The 12,526-nt window shown below is 42.5% G+C and overlaps 1 protein-coding gene across 4 annotated transcripts in view; it reads left to right on the top strand.

Moving 5' to 3' along the window:
• Nucleotides 1–12,526, top strand: part of CDK14 (cyclin dependent kinase 14) — a 601,685-nt gene that overhangs the window by 182,417 nt on the left and 406,742 nt on the right. For all 4 annotated transcript variants that reach the window (XM_040352389.1, XM_040352390.1, XM_040352388.1 and 1 more), the window contains one exon: nucleotides 4,133–4,227. In XM_040352389.1, the coding sequence (XP_040208323.1) occupies nucleotides 4,133–4,227 (95 nt within the window). The remainder of the gene's footprint in view (nucleotides 1–4,132; nucleotides 4,228–12,526) is intronic.

Raw genomic sequence — 12,526 nt, 5'->3', positions numbered from 1 at the left:
CACCATTACTAGTAAAAAAATAAATATGTCCCCGGATTTCATTTTAAAAATCTGGTCACCTTACTGAAGTATGCAGATCAACCCTCCTGGCCTCCACCCACTAAGTTTCTCCGTACTTCCAGAACCAGGGTGAGGCACGAGAGACCTGCCTCTGAGTCATCTGCCTGACCTGCAGTAAACCCTGACCCAGATTTAGACTCTTTACCATGTGTCACACAAATAAATGTACCTGCACTAACCTAATGACACTAGAGGGTGCTACACTATATACAGTTACATGGGGACTACCCTCTACTTCCTGGAAAGATAATTGGATCAGGCTAAGCACTGCTCAGCCATTCAGCCAATGTATTTTATGAATGAATAAGGTGGTTTCTTCTGATTAGCAGAGGTGGAGAGGTGGCTGGATGATGACATCTCTACCTCGCAATCCCAGGAAGCATTGTGTTCATTCATAAAATACAAAGCTTCCTGTGAATGGCTGAACAGCATTCAACTCGTCACAATTTTGTTAAAGTAACAGACGGGAAATCCCCGTACTGCTACTGGAATGTTTTAAACTGTATGTGGCTGATCTAGCATACAGCTTATACAGCATTGACAGTAACCACATGCATTAGTAAAGGAAACAGTTTTTTTTAAAAAGGAGTTTCACCCAAAATTGGAACTTCTGCTTTTCAGAACCCTCCCCCCCTCTGGTGTCACATTTGGCTCCTTTTCAGGATGGAGGGGGGGAGCAGATACCTGTCTAATACAGGTATTTTGCTCCCACTTCCGGGCATAGATACCCGCAACACCCGTGGGTATCTATGCCACTTCGGTGCCTTCTCTGTCCCCTCGTTATCTCTTGGGATACACGCAGGTCCCAGAAGACAGCAAGGGCCAGTGGGATCGCGCAGTGCGAGCCGCGCATGTGCAGTAGGGAACCAGGAAGTGACACTGCAAGGTTTCACTTCCTGACTCTTACCGAAGATGGCGGCGGCAGCACCCGTGAGCCAAGGGATAGATCGGCTTCGGGTGCCGACATCGCTGGCGCCCTGGACAGTTAAGTGTCCTTATTTTAAATGTCAGCAGCTGCAGTATTTGTAGCTGCTGACTTTAAAAAAAAATAAAAAAATGTCAGAACTCTGCTTTAAGCCAGCTTGGCTTAAGCAAACTATTTAAAGGGAACTGAAGTTAGGCTTTAAAGAAATTAAGCTCTTTGAGAAAATGGAAGATAAATGGTCTTTTATATCATGACCTTGTAAGCTCTGCAATTCCATATTTCCAACACAACTCCTTGTGGCAATGTCGGGCATTCACATCAAAGGTAGTACTGTAATAATAAAACTAGAAGGACAATGATAATCTCAAAAACGAATGTTAATCACTCGGAATCCATTTTTGTGTATCTGAAGAAATCACCAATGTTTTTCTCAGTGCCTTATAGAAGCTTGATTATTTGTATCACTGGGCAGAGGGTGAACAGAATGCTCAATCTGCTAAAAATTAGGTCAGAAATTCACCAACTCTGAAGACAAATTGACTTCTGAGAAAAAAAACATACATAAAAAGTAGGTCCCTCAACAAGTGTTCAACATATGTGCACTCCAACGTGATGCATAAGCAAGACATTAAGTAACGTCACCATCTGAAATATATTATGCCTGTGACACACTTGTCTCCTGTCCTGTTAAGCCATTTTTTGGATACATGGATGTATACAAGACACCAACCAGGGAACAATTCAGGTCATCTTTCTGTCTAAATGTGTGCCTCTGGTTACAAAATTGCATGCGCTACATGTCTGGGGCATGAATATTCTAGGATACCTCTTGGGACACCATCCCACTCCGCACCTCTATTACCACATTCATCATTGCACCATGTAATACATGCCGTTGTCATCCTTTTCATATTAAAGGGGACACTATCATATTTGCAGCTTATTTTCCTAAAGCATTATGGGTTCTAAAACCTTCAGGCTAAACTGCATGGAAGGAGGTTTTACGAAATTCACCTAATGTACTAAACAATTTGTGTCTTAATATTGGTTGATTGGTTTACACTTATTAGTTGTTTTCTTTATCCCTGAGTAGTTTAAAGTGAATATTTCAGAAAGAAAAATTATCTTCTGCGAAGCCTCAGGTGAAAGCCAGCATCTTGTAGTATCTGATCTTAAGGAGACCCTGTCGCTAGACTTTTTTTTTTTTTTTACAACTAAAATCTACTCTTATTCTATATGCATTTAAAATATTTTAGTGTAGAGTAGACATCCAAAAACCCAGAGAATTCTCCTGGGCTCCGCCATCTTGATTATGTCACCAGCAGCCCAAGCAGACTCAGAACTGACACTCAAGGGACACTCTAAAGCAGGGGTCTCCAAACTTTGTCCCATTGCAACATTTTATCTTGTCCTTAGATGTAAGAGGGGACACTGATGTAAAGGGGGAATCTAATGGGGACTGTCGTGTAAGAGGGACACCGATGTAAGGCAGGACTGTGATGGGGACTCCAAAGTAGAGGGCAATCAGATGTAGACTCTCATATAAGGTAAGGTGACCAGATTTTTAAAATGAAATCCGGGGACATTTTTGTTCTTTACCAGTAATGGCAACAATCGGCGACTCTCTGCCAGTCGCCGCCCGCCTCTCAAGTCTTACTCTCCAGGCCGGGCTACTACTGGATGGGGAGCGGAGGAAGATCACTCCGCCAGGGTAGGCAAGGAGATAAGCAGGCAGGCGGGTGGCCAGGATTTGAGCCAAGGCAGAAGAACATGTGAGCGAAGATGGATGGGCGCCCGAAACTGAATAAATATTCCCTCCGCTCTGACAGCACATGATCATCAGAAAGGGGCACAGATAATGGGAAAAATACAACCCCCCTATGCTAGTAGTCACGGTGGAGAGGGGGTGTGTGTAATTCTAATTTATTTTATTTTAATTCTGCACTGACTGTCTTTGAAATTGCCCCTGCCCCCTATTAAATCCAATATGGGGACAAAACCAGGGACAGACTTGGTCCGGGGACAGTGTCCTGAATCAGGGGACTGTCCCCTGAAACTAGGGATGTCTGGTCATCCTAATATAAGGAGTCGTCTGATGTCAGGGGAGCTCTGGTGTAAGGTCTAAGGGCGACTCTGTTGTAGAGAGGACTCTGATGGGGACTTCACATAAAACCTATTATTCATTTAAATTTGATTTGTTCATTTAATTTTTGGCCCGTGGATATTCGTAAAATTTATGATGTGGCTCCTGCTCTAAAGTATTCAAAGGAAGAGGAACCTCCAATGGGACTTTTAAGGAAGAGTGGATTACCAGGGTATATGTAAAACCTACAAATTTTATTACAAGTGGTTAAAAATAGTTGATCAACCATTTGTAATAATGATTTAAATTTTTACATATACTCTGGTCACCCATTCATCCACTGCCTTAAAAGTCCCATTGGGATTCCTCTTCCTTTGTGCATATGTATAGGGATGTGGCAGTCGGTCACTAGACTGGTCCAATACTAAGCCTAGTTGTCTTCTGTTCCCCTGGCAACTAAATGAACAGTTATGTAAGGAGGTAAGTGGAGGGGTAGAGGAGCTTGACCAGCACAGACCAGAACTAGACATTCCCAGAAGAGGAGAGGACTGTGACGTTTAAGGAAGGAGGGGGCTGTGTTAGGGAATCGCCTCTTTCTGGAGTGGTTTAATAAATTCCTCAGGAAGTTCAAAGGTACATTGCAAGTGAATAAAGATAATTAATGGAAGGTAAAAACCTGCCTAGAAGTATTTAAAATCCTTGATTTTTCTGGGATTTTACCAAAATTTTTGTAAGTTGGTGACAGGGTCTCTTTAAGTAGAACTTTTACTTGAAAGTTGAGCACAGATTCACCTGAAGTTGTTTTGGATCCTTTAGGATTCAGTCATTTCTCCCAGTTTTCCCATACTACATGAATGATTTACGAAATGTGATTATAAATACTTTTTGCTGAAACCCAAATAGCAAATGGTCTGTATTGATATGAATGTAGAAAGCTGTATGAACTTATTTGATGATTGTGTCTCTGCTAAGGAAACCATCTTACCATTTCACATGATCATCTTCAACATCCAGCAAAATATATTTCTTGTTTTAATTCCTTTCTGTCTTTTTCTCTTCTTCAGCCAACGAGTCCTAAATTCGGGAAGGCCGACTCGTATGAAAAACTGGAAAAACTAGGAGAAGGCTCCTATGCTACAGTGTATAAAGGCAAAAGCAAGTAAGTCTTGCTGATTATCTGTGTTCCAATATTCATGTTTGATCCCGGTAATCCTAAAATGTGTGTCCTTGTGACTGAAAACCGCTAGTTCATTCAATTCAAATTTTCCTGATAGAAGCGCGCATATTTTTTTTTTTTTTTTTACCTTTTAAATGGGTTGTAAAGTCAGAAGTTTTTTTATCTTACCTTAGCCCCCCCTAAAGGCCTGTACATATAATCATATTTTCCAACAACAAATGTGTGATGGCAGGGTTTTTCCGGATAATCCGACCGTTTGTATACAGCATCGGACAATTGTTGAAATTTCCGACAACAAATGTGGGATTAGCATGCTTCAAAATTTTCTGACAACAAATGTGTCTTGTCGGAAAAAAATCCAAAGTACACACACGAATGCTCCGAATAAATGCTAACCATAAGACAACATTAGCAGAAGTTGCCCAAAGAGTGGCGATAAAGATCTGAAAAAACATGTAGCTTTGTGTATGTTGGCCAACAATGTTTTGCCGTTTGTATGCAATACAAATTCACGGCCGACGCCGATCGCACAAAATTCCACTGATTTGTCCGATGGAAAACCGATCGTGTGTACGAGGTTTTAGACTTGTCTGAACCCCCTCTCGATGCGGGAGAGGGGCAGAAAGGTTGGGCATAGTCGGCACTCTTGACAAATGTACATGACTAAAACCTTAGCCAATTGCACCAGGGCTATCTTCCAATGACTGTAGGTACCATCCCTTGTGCTGATTTAAAAAACAAAAAAAACATTTTGACTAAACTTGGGTTTTAATAATTTGTAATGATTATAATTTTTTTTTTTATATATATAAACAAATCTTGTGTAATTAATCTATCTTGTGTGCTATATTTTAGTCCTGTGTTTGAGTGTAAAAACATAGGGATGATCATACCTTTTTAAAACTATAACATTTATTTGGCGGCATCCACCTCTTCATTTCCTCTAGTTTGTTTAATTTATCACTTGACTTTTTTTTTTTTTCTCATAAAAAATCAATAAAAATAAAGTTACTGTAAATGCTTAAAAAGTGTTGGCATATATAGGCTTAATAGTGTTTGTTTCCTATTTTTAAATCCATTTAACTCCATTTAAAACAACATACCCATCTAAAGACTACCCTGTCCACAGGGTGACAACACTGCTGTGTGATTTTATTGCAGAAAAACAGCGTTGCCACCTTGTTAAAGTTGAATAATAAAGTTTTCTGGCAGAATTAATGAGTAATGAATCTGTTTTGGGGGGAAAACAAAAACTGCTGACACAGACTGTATCATATATAGTATATAATTTTTTACTTTGCCTTTAGTTTTTCTTAATTATATTTTTTTAAACAAATAAAGCCTCTCCCGGCAAAAGCAAGCCTTGAGCTGGATGTGAGGTACAATGCCTTCCTTTTTACCAACCTTCAGTCGTCATCCAGACAGTACTATAGCACAACAAACCTCCAAGCTAAAGCTGGCCATACACTGGTAGATTTTTGAATGAACATTACTATGAAAATTCTCATCTGTACAAGTGTTAATTTCCTTTGCTTTTAGTATTTATGAATGAATGGACTTTTCCGATTTAAAAATGAAATTTACGGTTAGAAAATTTTTCTTGAATGAACAATATTTTTTCCCGTGCCTTCAAATTGTCATCACTGCAGTCAAAAACATACATCAATTTGACCTCACTAACATTTAGAAAAGCAAACGAACCTGAAACAAAATGTTTCAAATAAATTCTTCTAGGGTATTTCCAGCTTGAAGAGGAACTTCGGCTTTATTTTTCTTAGTCAGCAGCTATAAATACAAGAATCAGATACTCACCAGTGCCTTAGATCCAGCACTGTCCTCCCATAGCCGTTTCTTCTTATGGTTGCTAGTGGCCATTGACGCCATCTTGGATAGGAAGCCATCTGTGGCTTCCTGAGGAACCACAGCGGACTTCCCATTGCACATGTGCAAGCTTGGTCAGAACTTTGTGGATGGTCCTGCAGCGGGAGGGGCAGGGCAAGGGTCTCCATCCTAACCTACAGAGGCGTAGCTTGAAGCTTGTGGGCCCTGATGGAAAAGTTGACCTGGCCCCTGGGCTGTTCTCACCCTGTGCTCCTCTCCATTCAGGAAATGGCTCACAGCTTGTCCCCAGCCAATGAGAATGGAGGGGTATGGACCGTGGAAGGCAAAGTAGAAGCCCAGTACTGGAGCATGGCAGTGGGTCCCTTGGGCAGATCAGAGCTGGACTTTGTGGAGGATATGATGACTGGAAGGCTACAGGGGCCCCCTTGAGCTAGGGGGGTGGGGTTGCGATTGGGATCCCTGCAACCCCTTATGCTACGCCCATGCTCACCTAGGGGAAGATTGTGAAAGCAGTGGTACCAATTAAAAATCAGTGCTCGCTTCCCTTACATGTTTGTAAACACATATTTTTTCTTTAAAATAACAATCACTTTAATTTTTGTCAGTAATTAGAAAATCTGGGAACCCATTTTTTATTGTTTGTAATTCAGGGGAGGTATTCACAAACACCCAATGAAAAATCTATCGACTTTAAATATACCAAAGTATCAGCACTCATACTAGCGTATACTTTAAGCCTCGTACACACGATCAGTCCATCCGAAGATAACGGTCTGAAGGACCGTTGTCCTAGGTTAACCGATGAAGCTGGCTGATGGTCCGTCGCGCCTACAAACCATTGGTTAAAAAACGATCGTGTCAGAACGCGGTGACGTAAAACACGACGTGCTGAAAAAAACGAAGTTCAATGCTTCCAAGCATGCGTCGACTTGATTTTGAGCATGCGTGGATTTTTAACCGATGGTTGTGCCTACTAACAATCGTTTTTGACCTATCGGTTAGGAATCCATAGGTTTAATTTAAAGCAAGTTGGCTTTTTTTAACCTGTGGATAAATAACCTATGGGGCCCACACACGATCGGTTTTGACCGATGAAAACGGTCCATCAGACCGTTGTCCTCTGGTTAACCTATCGTGTGTACAAGGCCTGAGACTGCCAATTACATCCAAACCTACCATGGAATTTCGAATCTGATTGGTGATGCACAAAGCAAGAGAGTAAGTTGTACAACATGAAGCGGATCCCACTCAAGTCACATATAAGAAGCTATCTGGAACTTGTCTTTAATTTATTACATTGAATTTTAGATGAAGGTAATTTTGTTTTGGACTTTTTACAGCTGTGTTTTCTGGAAATTCATCAGCATTTCACTAATTGACTTTACTTGTCGCCTAGGATAGCTCTTAAAATAATAATAATAATAATAATATACTCCAATTAGCCAAACTTTTTATTTTTTTCACAGAAATAAAAGTTAATTAATATTTAAACAGTATTTGCAGCAGAGAAATATGGCTAATTAGTCTGCAGAAACAGCAATCTACATAATAAATTACATTAATCTGCAGATTTGTTAAGGGATATGAGGTGATTTCGGCAGCTTAGACATTTAGACCTCTTTCACATTGAGGCGTGGAGCCGCGGTGACGGCATAGCCGCGCTATTTGTAGCGCCGATATACCGTCGTATTTACCGCGATATTCGGGCGCTAGCGGTGAGGTTTTAACCCCCGCTAGCGGCCGAAAAAGGGCGTTGCGGGCGGTATTACCGCGGTTTCCCATTGATTTCAATGGGAAGGCGCGGTATAGGAGCGGTGAACACACCGCTCCTATACCGCAGTAAAGATGCGGCTAGCAGGACTTTTGGAGCGCTCCTGCTAGCGCACCGCTTCAGTGTGAAAGCCTTCGGGCTTTCACATTGAACACTACAGGGCATGATTTTTCATGCGGTATAGCAGCGCTATTTTTAGCGCTGTACCGCATGAAAAACACGCCTCAATGTGAAAGGGGCCTAAAGGTTGTACCTGCAAAATGCTTGATGTGTATTGGACTACATATGAGAGAGAGAGCAGAAAGTGGGCAGAAGATGGGAAGAGTGATCACAAATGGTTGGCTTCAGAGAGGGCAGAAGATAGGAGAGGGATTGTAGAGGGCTGATGGAGTATAGAGAGGGCATAATTTAGGAGAGGGATCGCAGAGTAATGGTAGGGTACAGAGAGGGCACAGGATATAGGAGAGGCCTCACACACAGAGCAATGGTGGGGTACAGAGAGGGCAGAAGATAGGAGAGATAGGGGAGAGATCACAAAGGCATGGTGGGGCATTAGCGGCTGGACAAATAAACTAAAAAACCCCCCCATCAAACGCAGCCACTGTGGCGGTTAAAGTGGATGTAAACCCAAAATAGGCATCCAAAAGGGTGAACATCGGGCGCCATGCTGGGCGCTCACAGTTCACTCAGCGTTGTGTTAGAAAAGCAAATGAATATATTTCCTAACACTTAAAGTGGATGTAAACCCCATTTTTTTTTTTTTTATGTCACAATGTAGAGTATAAGATTTCCTATCATCTGTGCCCAGTCTTGCCACACAGAGTTAATCCAGCTCAGAGCAATCCTCTTTTATTGTTCAGTGAAAATTAACAGACTTCCAGATAAAAACCTGTCTAAATAAAAAGTCCTTTCCTCTCTCCTTGCTTTGAGTGACTGGTTATTTACATATCTAGCTTGGACATGTTTATCATATGTTATGTTTATCATAATATGAGGTGATCCACAGTATAAAAAGTGAGAAATCCACCCCTCCCCCACATAACACATCCTGGTAATATACAATGAACTGTGAATCACCTCATATTATGATAAACATAACATAACATATGATGAACATAATCCACTTTAAGTGTTAGGAAAGCGAATGAATATTTCCTAACACAACACTGAGTGAACTGTGAGCGCCCAACATGGCGCCCGATGTTCACCTTTTTGGATGCCTATTAGAGCCTATGGCTCCAACAGATGACCTATTTGTGTTTTATGGCTAAATTGGCCTTTGCTCCAGCTCTAACTGAGTTGGGTGTATTTCTCATGGGTACCAGTAGGTGGTGTTGTCCCCTCTGGTCCCGTGTTGGAAGTTACAGCCAGAGAGAGTGTATTGGGTGCTCTTTCCCAGAACCAACCTAGTGGGAGTTTCTTTACCGCTAGGCATGCTGGGGGAGGGTACTTAAGGGGTGGACGCCATTTTCCTTGCCCTCTCCCCTCATGGTTGCCTTGACCTGGGGAATGTGACAGTTCCTCTTCTGCCTCGGGGGCCGGCTGGCCCGAGGCTTTGCAACTGGAGGTAGGCCCAGAAGCTATATGGGGCCTACTGGCTCAAGGGTGATCCTATGGTGTCTGTCCTGCGGGATGAAGCTGGTCAACTGAAGGAACCGGAGGAGGACTCGTCTTGGAGAGGACACAGCTGGAAGCTGGTATCTCGAGAGGAGCCTGGTACCTCAGTTGGAGGACGCGCATCCTTCACAGTATTGCCGGGTTGGCTTAAAGCAGTGTTTCTCAATTCCAGTCCTCAGGCCCCCCCAACAGGTCAGGTTTTCAGGATTTCCATTATTTTGCACAGGTGATTTGATCAGTTTCACTGCCTTAGTAATCACCACAGCCTTTTCATCTGAGGGAAATCCTGAAAACCTGACCTGTTGGGGGGGCCTGAGGACTGGAATTGAGAAACACTGGCTTAAAGGGAATTTTTCATACTGTGCAACTGAGTTTACTGAGGAAAATCCTGATTATTGGATCCTGTGGCAGAGGATCGTTCAGCAGCTATTGTTACTATAAGGTCTGTGGCTTTTTGACTGTTCGTGCATCATGCCGGCTGCCAGGTCTGTGGCAGAGGTCTGTCCGGGTGAGCAAGGTCCAGTGAGTGCACCTGTCTCAGGGATCTCAAGGTTTCATTGATCTACAGAAAGGTACCTGAACTTTCCCTCTCCCTCCATCACCCTTGTTCCGTCAAAGTTGTGGTTGAATAACAAGCTCTTGAAAAAGACTCAGTGACTGGCAACCGTGTTTTTTTTTATTTATTAACCCTAGATTCTGAGCCAACATGGAGAACAGTGGGGTAGCGGCAGACCAAAACTAACCAGCAGCTCTTTCGGGGGTAGTGCTACACATATAATATGAGGTCAAACCTATGTTTTTGGGGGATATTTATTATAGCAAAAAGTAAAAAATATTGAATTTTTTTGAAAATTTCGCTCTATTTTTGTTTATAGCGCAAAAAATAAAAACCGCAGAGGTGATCAAATACCACCAAAAGAAAGCTCTATTTGTGGGGAAAAAGGGACGCCAATTTTGTTTGGGAGCCACGTCGCACGACCGCGCAAATGTCTGTTAAAGCGACGCAGTGCTGAATCACAAAACCTGGCTTGTGCATTTAGCTGCCTAAAGGTCCGGGGCTTAACCGGTTAAGTGGTCCTGTGGGTCGGTCGGGGGCGGAGCCATGACCATTGGTATGCTGCCATGGAGGCACCAGGAAAATGACTTTTCCCCAGTGCTCAGCAGTCCAATCCGTGTACCTTTTTCAGAATATCAGTCTGTTCCTGATGTTTTCCTGGAGAGAAGTGCATTCTTTGCTGCCCTTCTTGACACCAGGCCACCCTCCAAAAGTCTTCTCACTGTGTGTGTAGATGTATTCACACCTGCCTGCTGCCATTCCTGAGATAGCTCTGCACTAGTGGTACCCCGATCCCACAGCTGAATCAACTGTAGAAGACGGTCCTGCCCAGGGGTCAAGTCCTGGGGAAAAAAGTGTGGGAACTCCCTCCCACCCAACCAAAAAAAATAAAAAATGATACGCTCATATGCATAATTACTAAACCGCATGTTTTTTTTTTTTTTTCCGATCCACTGTACCTAATCCTTTATGTTACTGCCCGCTTCCTGTATATGAATTTAACAGGTAGTGTGCGGTTATTCTGTCACTTCCTCAATGCCGCAATGTCTCCTGGGAGCTTTTGTCATTGTTCCCAGGAGACATTGCGGCATCAAGGAAGTGACGGAATACCCACACACTACCCGATGAATCCATATACAGGAAGCGGGCAGTAACAAAGGATTACTAAGGTTCGCCTGCCCCTGACAGTGACTCGAGCTGGGCATCGCCGATTAGTGAAGGATTGGCTCGGGCGGCTCGGCTGCTCTAGTCCTGCAAAGGGAACTGAGTTCCTGCCTTGAAAAAAGTGCAGGAACTCCGTTCCCACGCATTTCTACAGGACTTGAGCCCTGGTCCTGGCGCTTGCTGGACTTTCTTGAGCGTCCTGAAGCCTTCTTCACAAATGCAGTGGACATTTTTTTTATGGGATGAAGTTCATTTTAATGACAAAGGGGGACTTTGCAATTAATAGCAATTCATCTGATTACTTTTTAAAATGTTCGGAGTATATGCAAATTGGCACCATAAAAACTGAGGCAGCAGACTTTGTGAAAATGTATATTTGTATCATTCTCAAAACTTTTGGTCATGACTGTATAGTGCTCACCGTTGCCACCTTTGAACAAATAGTAGTTTAAAGTAAGAAAAGGTTATCACTCCAAACGGCAGCGCTGTGATTAGAAATTCAATTCTAGGTTATTAACATTCAATGCCTCCCACTCTCATGGTTGGCACAACACACTTTTGTGACGAAGTCAGAAGTGATAAAATGAAGACTTGCTGTCATAGTCCGTAGTGTCTGGAGGTGGTGAGACAGTCATAAGCCTCGTACACATGATCGGATTTCCGTCTGACAAATTTTGTCCGAACGGCGTTGGCCGTGAACTTGTTCTGTATACAGACGGCAAAACGTTGTCAGCCAACAAATATGAAACATGTTTTTTCAGCTCTTTAGCGCCACCCTTGGACAACTTCTGCTAATGTTGTGCTATGGTTAGCAATGCTTCTGAGCATGCGTGTTTGTACTTTGGACTTGTGTACACAGGATCGGATAATCCAACGGCACACATTTGTTGTTGGAAAATTTGAAAGCATGAACACCCAACATTTGTTGTCGGAAAATCCAACAACAATTGTCCGATGGAGTATACAAACGGTCGAATTTTCCGACAAAACCCTGCCATCACACATTTATTGTCGGAAAATCCAATCGTGTGTACGAGGCCTTAGTCTATCTCTATAGAGAAATATTCGTGATGTCACAGCGCAATTTTTATCTGTAACGTGAGTGGATTTTGATTGTGTTTTTAAGAAATGTTGTGAATACTTGGGTATTGTATCATTGGAGGATAGCTGTGCTTCCTTTTACATGCTAATGGCGATTGTTGATTCTCATAGAGATGCATGATGACTACCTTTTGATCCAAACAGCAGGATATTTCACAAAAGTGTGTTGTGCTGACCATGAGAGTGGGAGGTATTTCACAAAGACAACCTCTGGATATGATGCTGAGCAC

The sequence above is a fragment of the Rana temporaria genome, chromosome 5 (assembly GCF_905171775.1).
Source record: "Rana temporaria chromosome 5, aRanTem1.1, whole genome shotgun sequence".
In the NCBI taxonomy this organism is placed as follows: Eukaryota; Metazoa; Chordata; class Amphibia; order Anura; family Ranidae; genus Rana; species Rana temporaria.
This window is presented reverse-complemented; position numbering and strand designations above follow the sequence as displayed.